Raw genomic sequence first — 17,278 nt, forward strand, 5'->3', positions numbered from 1 at the left:
CTTCAAGTGTGTTCACCTGTGTCATTGGTTTCACCCGTGTCTCGTTGTCTCCCTCACCTAAGTGTATTTAAGTCTGTGTCCTTCCTTTGTCGGTTTGTCCCAGTTGTTATGTTGGTTTTGGTTTCTCTGATGTTTGGACTTATTGGGCCTGTTACCTGTTTGGTACCTGCCAGTAAGCTCTATCAAATTATTTAAATCATTGTGCTGCCTCCTCTGTCTGCCTTTGGGTCCTTTCCTGTTCCCTGTTTGCCAACATCGTAACACTTTCATTATGTTTTTAAACTATGTGTTTATGTATAAACTTCTTTATAATCTTGCCTCTCTTGAATTTTCATCATTATATTATCACATACAGCTTTAACATCCTATAATCCTATCACCTGTGACATGAAAAAAAACTTTGAGCAGGCTTAGTTGATGACAGTTTTTGGAACAAAATGGCAAGCGGAAAAGATCTAAGGGTGACTAATTACAAAGACAAAGCAATGTGTTAGGCAACGCTTTCTACCACCATCATCAAAACATCAGATGAGGGAATATCTTTTGGATAAATGATGTTCATCCTTCTGTGGATTTCAGAGACTTGGACAACTAACACACTTTATTATAGTTTTTCCTTTGTCATCAACTGTTTTTATATCATGCCCCATGCTGTGACCCTTTCTCCGACTCATCTCAGTACAGTCGTCTGCCTCGTCATGTTCTATATTAAAATCTATTTTCAGTAATTTTCCAGCTGGTTAAACCATATATAACACAGCTGTCTCAGCTGGAGCTTGTGCATCAGTAGGTCATCTGGGTGAGCTCAGTGGATGTGTGTACTGTGGCATTATAACCCAATATAGTGTTACACATTAATAAAGAGACTGGCTGGTGATGAGAAGTAGAAATTCTTTTTTTTTTTCTCATGTCCTTATTTTGTGGAACAAACCTGGCTTGTGAAATGTGTTTATTTTGAAAAATAACTGTTTTAGGTGGAGCTTTGTCCCTTGTTTTGAAATAGGAATAAAACAAGTGATTAATTTATATGGACTACTGAACACCAGGTACTTGGTGTTGTCCATTCTGTGTTTCTGTTTTGATTTTGTGACGGTAAACACAGAGTTGGTCACAGATGGCGGCTTACCTTGGCTACCTGTTGAATTCTTCATGAACTGACCCGGACTTTGGTAACATGATGCCATCCGGCCGTCACGAGTTTACCCCTCCCAGACCTCTGATGGAAAGTTAAGGCATATTGGTTTTCACCGTGTCACAAAGACGCAAGTTCTCAGCCAATGGGAATCACCCAGAGCTGGCACGAATGAGCGACTCAATGATTTTATGCTGCTCCTGATTCTTCACAGTCAACTCCTCAGAAAGAAATGCTAAGGCAAGAAATCTGGCAAACAGTGAGAATACTCTCATGTCATCCAAATATTGTCCTTATAATGGAATAAATTGTTATTGTATTAAGATGGAAAAGTCATACACTCAACTGCCAGTTTATTAGGTACACCTAGCTAAAACTAATAGTCCTGCAATAAATCCTCCCTTCATGAAGGTTGTAATGTTACAATTTTCGTGAAACTGTTTGAAAGGTGTTGATTCAACTGTGGTCATTTTGGAGTTGGTGGTTCTGTTGAACTGCATAATGTTAAAACGACAGGTGTTTCTATTATTTTGTCCACCACATTTATATCAATGAAGGTAGGCTAAACATCAGAAACACCTCTTCTTATAATGCAATACAGTTCAACAACACCGCAAACTACATCCTCTAAGATTTTGCCTATATTGTCAAAGGTTACCATGGGCCAACTACCTATACAACTATCCCTATAAATAACAAGTGATAGAGAGGGTTTGATAAGGGTATTTTAATAGCAGTATTAAGTAAAGAGTGGCATGCATGGAAGTAAAATCAAGTCAGTAAAACAGCGGAAGATGAAGTTTTAACTTTCAGGACTGGCAACCAAAAACCTTTTGAGTTTGTGCATCACAGACAGCATTTACTCCCAAATAAAGCGGTAACATCCTGCAACTGTTATCCAATCCTATGATGTATTTATATTTAGATTAACTATTTATAACATCATGGTTACACACTGAACTCTTTCACTCACAAACCCTGTGTGTGTGCGCTATTGTCTTGAAAAGCTCCATTTTCACCCAGGTGAAACAAAGTGTATTTCATGTGCTGTCTGGGAGCTGCTTTGAAAAACAGAAAAGCCTGTGGGCTGTGAAAGGCGAAGTGCAGCTCAAACCTGCTCTGATAAAACAAAAGAAAACAGTCAGTGGTGAGGCAACAATGACGTTCACCCGACAGCTTTGTTTTTTCTAGTGAAGACGAGTTAAAATGAGACGGCAAGGCCATGAGAATTGCTGATGGCTCGAGTTTGGATGGGTGAAATAAGAATGGAAACACTAGATGGTGATTAATGCTATCTGCTCCCACCATGTTGTGTCTTGTCTGAGTTTCCAGGTCTTTAACTGTAGGTTACTCGAGGATGCTTTTTCTCTCGCCCAAAGGATTTTTTGTGGCCTTTGTTTCCATGCTGTTCCTTTTCTTTTGTAGAATAACTGACCACAGAGTCGTAGGCAACGTCCTGCCACCTCACGTACCATCAGAATCAGAATCAGAAATACTTTATTGATCCCCGAGGGGAAACTCTTTTGTTACAGCTGCTCACTATCACGTCAGTGCACACAGGAATAGAAGTTCTAAGCAAATCAAATATAATACACTATAATACAGGCAAGATAAATTAAGTACAAAGTGGATATAAGTATAAAATTAAAATAAGTGTAAAGTACAAAGTGGATTTGCCGATTTACCGGATTTACAGTAGGAGCAGCTGTTGATACTAGTCCTGGTACAGGTTGTGTTCTGGTGCTCTCAACTTTTGTTACAGCTCTATTACTGCTTGTGTGTCCCTGTGCTATTATGTTATTATGTGAGCTGTCATTATCTCTGCACCAGTGCAAGATTATTATTACTGGTCCAAGAACCAACAATGCTGGAACTGCCAATCATTTAAGCACACTGACCAGTAAAGTGGTGGTGTTATCTTGCGTTTTTGTTAACAAAGTTTGACTTTCTGCATGTTGCTCTTTTATTTGTCTGTTTTTCTGTAGTGGTTACTGCTGCTCTTGAATATTTCCTTCATTTAATTAAAAAAAAAAAAGACACATAAAACACATAATTTGAATGTAAAACAGTAGCACATGAAGGTTTCTGTTTATAGGTTGAATATTGAATATTTTCAATATTTCATCATACCAACTGTTAGTTAGAATAATATTAATGAAAAGGTCTTTGCCCCCACACCCAGACCAAAAAAAGTATAATGGTACTTTGATGGTAATGGATATAAATGGTTGTTTTCATTTGATTCATGGTATTGTCTGATGCAGAGCCAATTTCTCTATAATGCTACGCTGTCAAACTGTAGGACTCTGTAGAAAGTTTGAACACCACACTTGCTCTGTTGATTCCAGTATGAAATGACCCAAATCCTATGATCCTGTTGGTAGCAGAGGAAGTACAATTGCATGGTAGTTTAGTAACTACCATGATTGCAAAAAAAAAACATGGTACTAGCATTACCATGCCTACATTGAAATACCATGGTACCTAAGTGGAGATTTTAAATTGCCCATAGATGGTACTGTGAGTTTGAATAGTTGTCTGGCTGTGTGTGTTAGTCCTGTGATAGACTGGGGACCTGTCCAAGATTTACCCTGCCTCATGCCCAGTGTTGGCTGGTGTGGGCTCCAGTCCCCTACCAAGATAAACTGGTAAAGATAATGGGTGGATGCATATGTTAATGATCCTGAGATTTAACTCATTTTCAAGTCAGTGTTTTTCATGACAAGATTCTGTAATTTTCAAAAAGTATATTTTCTTAGATATTTCAGTTCCCATGCTCTGACAAATTTGGGTAAAATTCTATTTATATCAATCATTTAGCCATAAGAAGTGTGAGCCACAGTATCTCGACATGAGAAATTTGTAACAGCATAATTATATAGAGGAACGATAAACAATAATAATGAGTCATTGCCCAGCCCTACAGGGACTCACACACAAAATGACAGTTAGTGACACCCAAGTCCACTAGGACATTCATCACACACACACACACACACACACACACACACACACACACACACACACACACACACACACACACACACACACACACACACACACACACACACAAGGGGCTCATTTTCAACAACATAAATAGCAGTAATGTAGCTCAGTCTCGCTGGTTTGGAGGTGGAGATGCTTTTTCAAAAAGAGGATTAACTGCAGCAAAGCCTCCTCTCCCCTCTCACTAGTAACTGTCCTGTGACACAAGGCCAAGAACAAGTCATGGGACCCAACAGAGAGCATCACAGCACTAACACCAGATCTGGGACAAGTGCTCTCTTTATGGTTTGTTTTAGCCCTCTTTGGCACCATGTGGGTGCAACAGTGCAATGAATGTCAGAACATCACAATGAATTATTAGATGTCAGTATGTGACAGCAATGTCAGTGATTTGAATGTTGTAAATTCCCTCCATTTGGTACTTAAGAGACTTGTAAGCAGGTGAAACCCACTCCAACTTTTGTTATAGTCATACTTTAACCTCAAGACAGCATTCAAGACTTACATTCACCACTGGGGATTGATAAACCCTCCAGTACAGTATATGAAAACTTTCCAGAACCAATATGATAAACTAATAAATTGCTGGCTATTAAACTAAAAACAAAGCTGTTAGGTGGTTGTTGGCAACTTTTCAGGAACTATCAACTCTGATGTCATATTAATGTAATTGAATAAAAGTGAAAAAAACAAATACTGCACACTGTCAGACTTATTACTGGTACATTTCTTTGACGTTTTAATCCACACCATGTAACTTTATGTGAAAAAGTAAGCAGATTCTGCCCTGCACTCTTATGAATGGCTGCATTGTTCCAAATTCAATAGTTCCTCTGCCTTTACGAAGATTAGCTTTCTACATACTACATATTACTACATACACACAGTGATCAACTTCATCTAGAAAGGAAAAAATATAATTTCATGTATTTTTTTCTCTATTAAACTGCATGTTTTGTTTAAAAGCAAATGTTTCATTAAATATTCTGAGACGACCAGCAGTGACTGTCCTCTACAGTTTGTCTCTGTTCACTGAGAGCCATTCTGTGTCTACACAGTGGATGTCTTTACATAGACTGTGTGTAAGCACACAATACTTAAGTTAAGCTTGAGATATTCTCAATACATGTACAGTATTCCACCCCATTGGTGAATTAAACAATTAATTTTGCCCCCGGTTGTCAGTGTTACCATAGATAGCCCTGCGGGGCTGTCTGTTTCAGCATGTGACTGTTAGATATTTGCAAAGAAGATGTGTGCAAATGTTTGGATTTGAACTTGTAATACCACATTTTTCACAGAGTTTACAACACAAATAACTGGGAAGAAGTGTCTAAATGGTGAATAAAAGCCAGTACTACTACCAGCCTCCACCTTGTTAGGGGGAAACTTGATTATAGTAATCCCACAGTCATTTGAAGCAGATTTAGGTGTACTAAGGTCACACTGGCAACAAATGATAACTATGAAAGGCAATCCAAATCTGTGTCAAAGTCCAACCGATTCACTGCTGTTGTCATCCCACTGACGGACAGATAATCTCAGTTAGGAGGGTGATGAAGATGAACTGGTTGAACTTGTTGTCCATGTATAGCTTTGGAAATTTGTGAAGAACCAACATAAGATATTGGTTGCAGAAGCAAGAATTTGATTTGACAGCAGATAACTACAAGAATGCAACATAAGAGTGATTAGGCTTACCATGGCATACGTACAGGATTAGCTCGCTTAAACATTTCCCCCCTCACATGCACCTAATATGTTTAAACTATCATCAGGTCTACATACAAGTCGCCTTACTCTCAGAAGCCTATAATCTGGCTCAGTGCATTGAGAAGAATCATCCATTTTCCAGCACTGGGGTTTGAAATGTCAACTTGAGTTCATGCATGGAAAATATTTTTTTTCTGGATAGTATTTTCATTTTAGGTTTCCCTATTTGATTTAATCCATGATGACTAAATATGGTAAATGGATTAAACAGGGTCTACACAACAGCACAAAAGCACAGTTTAGTAAATCACATCATGCATTGTTAATGTCTCCTAATTAATAAATCTGTTACTTACACCCTGTGCATTCAAATGGGCAGTGAGAAAAAGTTAAAGGGTAATTAGGGGTGGTGGTAATTTTTTCCTCCAATCCCTTCCTTCGTCAAAGCCCCCCAGATGGAAATGATAGGCTTGATATGCCCAATGGCTGCCAAGATAATGGCAACAGACGAGTAACAGAAAACCCTTGACAGTGTAAACACACGGATGCTATCCAAACTGCTGCCGCGTTTTGGGCTGGAGCCACCATTGACTGGCATAATCTGCTGTATAAATCTGGAGCTTGGCCCTGTCTGGCTGCTGTCTGGGTTCCGTGCACTTGGACAAAAGCGACGGACACCTTGCCCACTGACAAAGGGCCTGGCCCTAATCGGAGTGGACAAGGCTTGCTGATGGAGCCTTTTTGAGCAATTGATTTTGGTCAATGCATGTTAGAGGACCTAATGAAAAATAAGGGACAGGCAGTTTGACTCTAACAACGGGGGCAGCACCAAAGTGTCCTGTTTCTGCCCGTCAGCCTCAGGACTGAAGTTGTGCTTTGACCCATAATGACCTTTATGAAAGCACGTCTGTGCCAGACCTGTGAAGATTCTGATGGTGTTGACCTTGTGAGCCACATAAGTGTTGTAGATGTGGTGGTGCCTTTCATTGTCATTGTGGAATTCAGTTTTGGGCTTTGAAGGAAAAATTAGACTGATCTGGCGCCATTCTGTTGTTTTGTTTTTGTCACGAGAAAGGAGAACAGGCCTTGGTGTGTCTCCGGAGCAAACAATTTGGGATGGAGGACACGCTGTTCTTCTTTGAAACTTTGAGGAAGGAGACTGGGTTCTTTTTAGAAAGCCCTCGGGAATGTGTATGAGAAAACCTGTGTGGGCCACTGGAATCTCCTCAAAGAGAAGGAGTACAGCCCGAGTGCAGAGACTTCACCACGGGAGAGAGGAACTGGTCTTTGTGATCAGAAATGCCATGGAAAAAGTGTGCATTGTTCACAGCAACACATTTTTTGTTCTTCTGGTCCTGTGATTCACCTACAAGGTCTTAGGCTCACTGACCTCTTCTAGCTGGCTGCCCAAAATGCCCACACAAGTCCATGACACTACATTTTATTTTCACTAAGCAGTGTTGCAACCAAACAGTTTTGCTGTTCTCAGATTGCTTATTGCTCCAAAGTGTAACACTAGTTGGCAAGTGTGGAAAGTTTTAAAATGTTTGTAGGAGAGTAATGGCGCTTAGTCTTACTTAGAAAGATTTTAATATTATTGTGCTCAATTAATTAATCAATAAAGAATGTTATCTAAAACCTGCCTTTTTTGTTAAAACAACAATGAACTGACTGTAGAATGTAATATAACTGTAAAACGTCATTATACCAGGGGCTATTTTAATTCAAATAATTAAAAATACAAATGCAAAAACTAATAAAATATATGAAAATATTAATGGTGATAAGTATAAGTAAAGATGATATTGAAAGAAATAATAACATTTTGCTAAATGTGAGTTGCAAGAATACAAGAAGAATCTTACATTTTCCCTTTGCCTTTTGCACGGTTTGTCCCTAGCGAGGCTGTATAGTTCACAGCGCTGTTTCCATGGAGACTGAAGTGTCTCCTAGACGCGAAAGGATCTTTTCGACTTGTTGCATGCTAGCAAATGTTAAATAAGCTTTGACGTGCTAAACAGCAATTATTGGTATTGCCGATAATAACAGCAACTTAAGATAACTTTCTGAAGACAGATGGTGGTAATTGAGTGTAAACGTTTAGTGAGAAAACGAGTAGCTGACGTTTGAAAATAATGACGGATGATAATGAGATGTATGACACAATCATGCGGGAGCTAAATAACCTAGTCATCTCTGATACTGATGAAACTAAAGAAGAGCAGGAGAGTCTTTCACTTGATGAGGGGGCGGTAAGTAGTCTCCTGTTGAGGCCAGAACACTGAAATAAGTAGGTTAAAGTTAAATTAACATTTGTTAACGTTAACTGGACAGGTGATATTGACAGCAAGCTAAACGTAGCTAGTAGCAGCTGTTACTTGCTATCAACTATTTTATGTCAGCCTGAGCGGTGGGTTTAGCATATGTTTTGCATATTTCTATCGTATGTTTGAAGTATTTCATCATGTTTTATGTTCATGTTTCATGTTCTGTGTTTCACCTGGCTCCAAGTCAAATTTGCCATGTGGACAGTAAAGTCAAAGGTGACAGTTGAAAGTTAATTTCTTCATGCGTCAGCCATCGGTCATGGCTGGCGCGTCCATTCCTATTATACAATTTTAGTATGTATTTCTATAAATGCATCGCAAAACGATCAAGAATATTAATTTGGAAGCCATATATTAAAACACACACAACTGAGGAGTAATCCCGTGGGACGCTAAACAGGATAAGCAGCATAGATATGGCTGGATGAACTTTCTGTGCCCATCAGCTGACCTACCTCAAGTCTGATTACTGTTTTTATCACACTAACTATATACTGTAGGCTATTAGTCATTGCTCCACTTTGTCTCCACGAGCTTAGTAAAACACGCTTGGATGTTCAACACTAACCTTAACCTTTTGTGATGTGACCAAACTAACATAAACCAACTTTGTCACAACAGGACTTCAATGATATTCCACCATCTCTGCTCAGCTACTTTGAAACCTCAAGAAGCAGAGCAGCAGTTTGTGAGAAGCTCATCCTTGAGGAACTTGAAGGTGTGACAACTTGCTAAATAGCAAATACATTTAGCTTCTAGAGTCACTGCTTCTTTGTGGTGAACAAGGGCATGGAATTAGCTCTTGTGTTTCAAAAATGGCTGCTAAATTACCAACCTAACCTGTCACATTCATGATGCTATCAGTTAACTATTCTGTATTTCTAGATATTTACAATAAAAAGACCTCCAAATGATGCCATGGCTGAGATTGTTCCTATGATGATGGATAATATCTGTTTTCTTTCAACTGCATCTCAGACTTCTCTGCATCACATCACACTGAGGACATGATGAAATTGCCTATTGACCTTGATAAGGACATGATGAAACTGAATGAGCAGGTAAATGTTTGTCTTTGCAATCTAGTCTCAAGTCTCTTACTGTATGACACATCCAAAATACAATCGGTCCACCAGTTCTGGCAAACTACTCTAAATTTATGTTTTGCCTGATACAGGCCACTTGTGACACACAAAATGAGGAGAAGAACACTTCCACTGACACCTGCCTTCTTCCTGCACCCACAGAGACACAAGCACTTTTCATTCACAATGTGTCACTGTGTCCCAACAATAAAGGTACAGTACAAGTCTAGAAAAATGAAGTGAAAATGCTTGAGGCAGTGCTGTGTTAACCCCACAGGGTGACACAGGTCTCAAATTCAAAAGTACATCTACTGAAATTTTGTACACATGGAGAAGCCTGGCTTTATTTAAGGGTGATAAATGTCACCTTTAAATTATCTTTTTCATGTGCAAATTTTCCAGGTAAAAGCATCACATTTTGGGCAACACTTGTGAATTCACTTGTGAATAAAAAGTATGATTCCTGAACAACATTATTGTTTTTGTACTTAATAAGATCTTGTACAGTATGCACTTATGTCTGAGTGACAGCACTATGAAAATTCAAAGTGAACAAACATGGCATGACATGTTAAATATAGTAGTTAACTGCACACGTGTGATGGAAGTTGATGCTAAATTACTCTTTCCTCTGTTCCTTTTCCATTGCACCGTTGAGGCCTTGCTGAAGGTCTGATAATGCACTGCAACTTCTTTGGTGATAGAACAGTTGCCCACAAGAGGTCACTGTTGTCCTATTTTTTGTTCTCATTAATAACTGTAGTGGTGTACAGTAATGATGTACATAATGCCAGGCCTTACGTTTATCATTTCCTTAAATACTGTCAATGGTTAAAACTGTGATGGTGATAACGCTTTTTGGCAACATGTTTGACATACAAATATATGGTTTGAGCTGAAATGCTCTAATTAAAACAATAATTTTTACAGTTTGAAAGACCATAACTGCTACACCACCAGTCTAGTTTGACACAATTTGGAAGAATAACATACAGTATATTCCTACTGACCTGCCCAAGTGCTGCCCAAATCATTCATGTAAGATGATATGTATACTTCTTTATGCATTATGTTTGTTTTCACTGCATAATGTGCAATAGAGAATAACAGTGAAGGCAGAAAAAGGGGATGACATGCTCAATGGGAGCCAGATTTGAACCAACAGTGGCACAAGTGCATGATTTTCCTCCATCCTTAATCCATCCATTAATTTTTTGCATTCGTCATAGATGAAGCTGGAACAGATGAATATATGGAGAGTGAGAAGCATTTGGCATTGGAAGTGAAGACCCTTGAGAGCTCACTGAATGAAGAGGAGAGAAAGAAACGCAGTGAATACGAGGCAGAGCAGGAGAAACGGCACTGTGAGGAGATGAAGAAGAAGGAGCAAAAGAGACAAATAGAAAGAGATTTCCAGAAGGAGCTAAAGAAGATAATGGAGGCAGAAAAGGTGAGTCACTGGACTTTTTTTAAAATTTCAGGTGAGCAAATAAGTAATGTGTAGGGATTTGTCTCATATACGTCTTACTGAAAAAGGTAAAATAGAACCTGGTGCTTCAAATATGTCTAATAATATATGTAATAATTAAGGAAACAGACAATGTGAGGAAACTGCTGCCTTGCGCAAATGCTCTTGAGAAGGATACTGCCTCCTTGCCTTTTCAAGAAATATGCTGTAGTTTTGGCATCCAAAAGAACAAATTTATCCTCTGGAATTTAAGTAAAGACAACAAGATGGACAGTTGGTTGGTAGATAGATAGATAGATAGATAGGAAGTTGTCAGCCAGTGAGACACGTATGCTGTGTGAAGACAAATATAAAAGAGAAAATCCAGAATTTGTGTAGTGTAAAATGTAATTTATACGATTATCATTACGTTTTAATTATTTCTCTCTGTATCCAGCTCCATCAGAAGGAACTTGAGTTGATGCAGAAGAGAGCTCAGGAAAAACTTGAACAGGAGTTGCTGCTTCAGCAGGTAGGCCTGAATCCTCTTGTTAGATGTTTCACCAGATGTTCAACCCGCAGAGGCTACCACTGGGTGTAGGCACTCTTCCTGGTTAATAATTAAGTATTGGAACTTCTAAGCAAAGTTAATAATGTGAATTCATCATTATTTTAACAATTTGGAATGAGAACCGTGAGAGTATGTAGAAAAACACATGCCCTTTTGGGGATGTTTGACTTCTCAAGTCAGAGGAATGACCTCAAATACCATATAATTATCATCTACACTTAGTGGTCATAGTTCCATATTCCTCTTTAGGTGTTTAGGCTTTGAGGTGTTTGCAGTTTATAGGTGGGTTGTTTGATGTACTTGCAATGAAATGTTTCTAATGAAATGGGACAACTTGCTTTGTTGTAACTCTAGTGACCATCTTTACCAATTAGGAACTGATCAGCAACTTAAAGAGACGAGTGGAGGAAGAGAGGAGGATGAGGGAAGAAGAGCAGAAGAGAATGATGGATGAGGAGGCCAAGAGGAAAAGGGAAGAGGAGAAAATGAAGATAGAGGCAGAGAGGAACAGAATGGAGGAAGAGACAAGGAGGAAGAAAGAGGAAGAGAGACAAATAGAAGACATGAAACTTAAAAAAGAAGAGGAGAGGAAAAAGGAGGAAGAGGAGAGGAAAAAGGAGGAAGAGGAGAGGAAAAAGGAGGAAGAGGAAAAGAGGAGAATGGAGAGGGAGGAAAAGAGGAAGAGAGAAGAGGAAAGAAATAAGATAGATTTGGAGAAGAAGAAGCTGGAAGATGAGATGAGAATGATGAAGGAGGAAGAAGAGGTAAAGAGGATAAAGAAGGAAGGGGAGGGGAAAAGGGAGGAGGAAAGAAAAAAGATAGAAGAGGCAAGGAAGAAGATGGAGAAAGAGAAGAGAAAAATGGAAGAAGAAATGAGCCTGAAGAAGGAGGAGGAGAGAAGAAAGAGGGAAGAGGAAAATATGAGAATAGAGGAAGAGGGGAGAATAACTAAGGAGATTGAGGAGAGGAAGAAGCAGGTGGAGATGAGGAAAAAGAAAGAGGAGGCAGAGGCTGATGATAGAAAAAAGATGTATGAAGAGATGAGGAAGAGGGATAAAAGAGAACATGGAAATGTAGATGAAGAAATAAAACTTGAGGAGAGGAAAAAGAGGGAGGAGGAGGAGGAGAAGGAGGATGCCAGGAAGTGGGAGAAGGAAAGAAAAAAGATGGAGGAGAAAAGGGAGGTGAAGGAAGTGGCAAGAAAAAAGGAAGGGGAAAATAGAAAAATGAATGAAGAACTAAGACCCATCGAAGAGGATGAGAAGAGGAAAAGGGAAGATGAAAGGAAAACAAAAGAGGAAGAACGGAGGAGGAGGCAAAAGGAAGAGATGAGGAGACAGAGGGACAAAGAGGATTGCAGAAAATCAGAAGAAGAAATAAGGCTCAAGGAAGATAAGGAGGGGTATAAAGGGTATGATGTGGACAACAGAAAGATGGAACATGAGCGCAAAACAAAAGATAAAGAGAAGAAGCAGGAGGAGAAGAGAAAAAAGGAGGAGGAGATAATTAATGTAGAGGCAGAGAAGGAGCAGAATGGAGAAGAGGTGGGAGAAAACAAGAAAGAGGTTAACAAAAAAACAGAAGAAGAAATAAGACTCAATGAAAAGGAGGAGAGCAAAAAGAGAGAGGATAGGGAAAAGAAGGTAAGTGTTGTAAGAGCAAATGAGCTGCAAGAGAAAATAAAGAAAAGAGAACATAACAGCATGATTGATCAAAATGAGAAAAAGAATATAGATAAAGCACAAAGATCCCTGGCCTCACAGCTAGAAGACAGCCCCACCTGGACTTCCTCAAACCCTGGTTCTTTACACAGTGAATCTACAATCTGTCCCAGCAGTACTGAAACCATGCCACAACAACATGACCCAGACAAGAACATCACTCAGGCTTCCATAGATAAAACTGTGGACTGCCAAAATCAAGCAGCAAGGCCTTCCACTGTGTGCCTCCCAGAGCACACGGAGCAGAAGAGGCTGTCATGGATGAAGGACTGCATCCCATGGTCCAAACTCTCCCTCCAGAACAGGAGGAAACAGAAAGGATCTGTCCAGAGTCGGAGAGGGCCGAGGAGGCCTGCCGAGGCCAGCAGTCTGCCACCTCTCTGCCCAGACTCTCTGCTTCAGTCCACAGGCTGGAAATCCCTGCAAGAGGTAACCTTTGTGCAAAGGCAACAGAAATCCTTTTAGGTGGGGTAGTAGACATTCACCCACCAGAGCTATCTAATAGCATGCAAATCGTGAGATATGTTAAATGACTTGACTAGTCCAAATATGATATTTGATTTAATAATGATATACCCTGTACCATGTCACACATGCCAACTTAACCTTTCAAAATCCAGGAATACTCCTGAGCCCTGAAGCATCTTTGCCTCTCTTTCAGGTGACCACAGTGACCCTGCAGGACTTGCCTGGCTGTAGCTTATCCACTCTTGCTCAGTGTATTCAACTTCGGTCCCTCACCCTCAGACGCTGTGGCCTCAAATCCCTGGAAGGCATCAACCAGTTACCACAGCTCTGCTACATCGATGTACAGGTCAATATATAATGAGTTTATTGTCTTAATGCCACTTTTTTCAAGGGACATTACAGTAAGTAATCCAAGATCTTTACTTCTGTGCTGTTGGATAGTGCAGATGTTGGTTATTGTCAGTTAAATATTGTTACTCTCATTTTCTTTTTTACTGTAAGAAAATACAGTCAATACCGCCAGATTTTGTTGTGTCCTAAGATCTTCATTTGTTTGGTCACAGGAAAATGACATCTCATTTGTCGACTGTGAAAATATGACTAATTTACGAGTTCTTCAACTCGGCCACAACAAACTGACGTCCATCCATGGTTTAACTGGTGCTGAAAATTTGGACGTTCTAGACCTCTCACACAACTCCATCACCCGCATTGGTGAGAACTGGAAAATTCATTACATACCTTATGAAACATTCATTTTGATGTCTAGAATATTTGTCTCAAAAAATGAAATAACAGATTGTTGTCATTATGATGTGTGATTGTGTCACATCTGAGGTCTTGAACTGTTTGTAATTTGATTGATTATTGTCCTTGGAGTGTGTTTGTAGCAGCTTGAGATGTTTTGTGATGAACTCCTGGCAAGCCTGCAATACTCCACAAGAGGGCAGCATCTCTCTTCTTTTCAGCCCTGGACTTCATTCACTTTACTGCAATGTGCATTGAAAAGTGATTTATTTACTTAAGTCAATTTGAGCCCTGAGGCTGAAGTCATAAAAAGATATTGGCCAGGCAGGAGGTTAAACACATTGAATTGTACATTCAGCCACTGTAACGTTTTGTTGTGACTCACCTTTAAAACTGAATCATAAACTCATATTATGTATATCGGAGGGGGCTTTTGGACTGTCTCATTTCAAAATAGGTTTTTAGACATACTTATGGTTTGTTTACTGCATATATGCAGACTCACCCTGTGCTGTTTTCCAATCTGAATAAGTGGCTTCTCATCTCTGTCTCATCCCTAGCTGGTCTGGAGTCTATGAAGAGACTGCAGAGGTTGTCAGTGGATCACAACCAGCTGATCAGCACCAAAGGACTGAGGGATGTATACACTCTCCTCCACCTGAGCTGCTCACACAACCACCTGGCAAGCGTGGAGGGTCTGGAGAACAGTGCTCTGCTCAACACACTGGACCTGAGAGCCAACAGCCTTACTGAGGTAAAAAACAGCTACGGTTGATCGCTGAAAGCACTGTTCAGTGTTGCAATTTTGTGACATCTGTATAGAAACTGATTTGGATGTTGGATGATGTCTTGTTACTCAACAGGTTTTTATTAAATTAGGCCCACATCATTCTGTTTTCATCTTGTAGGGATGTAGGGATTTGCCATGGAAAATCAGCAAAAAAATCTAATTTTGAAAAACAATCTGTTTAACATCTAGTTACTGTATATGCAGAAAACAAAGATGGAAAGCTCTTGTTTTCTTCTTGTTTGCATATAACTAGATGTTTTTTTTCCATTTTCTTATCAAGATGCAGAAACAAAGATATAACATTCCCTTTATTGATTTTATAATCACAGCCATGATGACATCAAAACATCAGAATCTCATCATGCCTGAACAGATTATCTTGACAAAACCACAGGCTGCAGTTTGGCAGTACACATGAATGACATGGCCTCTTAAGGAACATTTTCAAAGTGTACTCTACCTGTGGAAAAATAACAAAAACAAAATCTGTAATTCAAAAAACTATTGAAAATCTTTCACGCAACATGATTTGACTAGCTCTCTGCAACCCTGAACAGAATAGTGGGTTTAAATGGATGGATGAACTAAAGGAACATCACATGCTCCATCAGTCCAACAAAATTTCCCTTTTGGACCAAAAAAGGATATGATGTAACAAGTTCAATGTAGGTGATCTCAGAATGATGATACTTAGCATAACATTGTACAAAACGACACACTCCATTTTCCTACATAAGATACACCAACAGAACACTGTTTCTATTTGCAGACAAAATTTGAAAATTTGCAAGTTGAACAAAGGTGAACTTTGACAAGTATGAGGTAAATCAAACTGAACCATGAAGTGCATTCTTTCCCTCAGGCTTCATTTGAGAGAGAGTCAGCATGCACAATGTCAGGGCCCTGTCACTGGGACACCTTAATGAAAGGCACTAATTGATGCTATTAGTTACATTACAGTTACAATAGTCAAAATGTCCTCCATGAGAATGCTCTGTTAGCAATAGTTGGAGAGAATGTCCAATTACTGAAGCTTATCTTTCTTTTTTTTGGGAGAATAACTCACTGGTAATTGCTTGATGAGGCAAAGTCAAGAAAAAGAAAAAGAATGCATGCAAAATAAAAGTACATACAAACAATAGTAATCAGTGTGATAATGTATACAACTTTAGTACTTCCTAAAGCACTCCTTGATCGCAGCAGAGCTTAACTTGTGGCAGACACTGATGACCGTAAACACAGCAAGGCTAAAACAACTGACATTGATGGACGGGGTCATTTAGGCGTTGCTGGACCAGCAGCAGCAGCAGCATAAAGTTAGTTTAACCCCACAGTGTGACCAGTGTTAACTGACAACTTCACCCCGTTTGTCCATCAGCCCCCCAGTCTGAACAACCAGGTCCTCCTCAGAGAGCTGCATCTAGACGACAACAGCATCTCCTCTCTGACGGCCCTTAATGCTTGCTGGCTTCCCCTCATGCAACATCTCTCTGTGGCCCAAAACAGGTATATTCCTGCAGTCCTACTTGATGTCTGTCTTTGCACAAGGCCTGTTATGTGATAAAAACACAGAGGAGAAAATAACACATACTGCAATTTTTGGTTTTCTCATAAATTTGCTATCAAAAATTAAAACTCTAAAAACTCTTTTTTTTAGGTGACTCATGACAACTTAAAAACCAGTCACATAATTTCATGTTTTTGTGTTTAACAGCGATGTAGTGTAGCTTTCAAAAGGGTTATATTTTGTCTCTGTGTTTCCTAGAATTACCCAGCTGCCCTCAATGTCTGATTCTGTGTCCCTTGCATATCTGGATCTTCGATTCAACTGCATGTCAGGTAACAGGTTGTCTTGATTGAACAGACTATATAGATCCCATTTCCTCATCATAAAGCATACCAACTTCTACTGTGCATGCAATGTGGACAAATTCAAAACCTGTGTTGTTTCATCTTCTTTTTTTTCTGACTTTACTTTATCTAATCAGTTTATATTTTGTTGATTTTAATTTGCTACCTTGTGTAAAGCACTTTGTAACTTGCTCTAAAAATGCTCTTACTACTATTATTATATGACACTCGCATACTGAAAATTCAGCCATTTTCAGTACTCATCTCATTCTATCTGTATGCACAGGCCTTCTTCTTTTCCATTCTCTTACTCCCACTCAGATTTCACTTACCAAAAGAAGTTACAAAAGCTATACATTTACATGCACCAAACCTTTAGGCCTAAACACTTCTGATTCCATCTATTTTATATGATGCTGC

At 39.3% G+C, this 17,278-nt stretch overlaps 1 protein-coding gene across 4 annotated transcripts in view; it reads left to right on the forward strand.

Moving 5' to 3' along the window:
- Nucleotides 1-7,789: 7,789 nt before the first annotated feature.
- Nucleotides 7,790-17,278, forward strand: part of lrriq1 (leucine-rich repeats and IQ motif containing 1) — a 34,318-nt gene continuing 24,829 nt past the window's right edge. For 3 of the 4 annotated variants that reach the window (XM_044192441.1, XM_044192439.1, XM_044192440.1), the window contains exons 1-12: nt 7,790-8,103; nt 8,800-8,896; nt 9,157-9,239; nt 9,356-9,476; nt 10,493-10,713; nt 11,168-11,242; nt 11,656-13,431; nt 13,664-13,816; nt 14,034-14,184; nt 14,778-14,971; nt 16,386-16,513; nt 16,773-16,846. In XM_044192441.1, the coding sequence (XP_044048376.1) occupies nt 7,987-8,103; nt 8,800-8,896; nt 9,157-9,239; nt 9,356-9,476; nt 10,493-10,713; nt 11,168-11,242; nt 11,656-13,431; nt 13,664-13,816; nt 14,034-14,184; nt 14,778-14,971; nt 16,386-16,513; nt 16,773-16,846 (3,190 nt within the window). In that variant the 5' untranslated portion in view covers nt 7,790-7,986. Of the gene's footprint in view, nt 8,104-8,799; nt 8,897-9,156; nt 9,240-9,355; nt 9,477-10,492; nt 10,714-11,167; nt 11,243-11,655; nt 13,432-13,663; nt 13,817-14,033; nt 14,185-14,777; nt 14,972-16,385; nt 16,514-16,772; nt 16,847-17,278 lie in introns of those variants that run through there. The other variant, XM_044192442.1, reaches the window with a different exon arrangement.

This window comes from Siniperca chuatsi, linkage group LG4 (assembly GCF_020085105.1).
Source record: "Siniperca chuatsi isolate FFG_IHB_CAS linkage group LG4, ASM2008510v1, whole genome shotgun sequence".
Taxonomy (NCBI): domain Eukaryota; kingdom Metazoa; phylum Chordata; class Actinopteri; order Centrarchiformes; family Sinipercidae; genus Siniperca; species Siniperca chuatsi.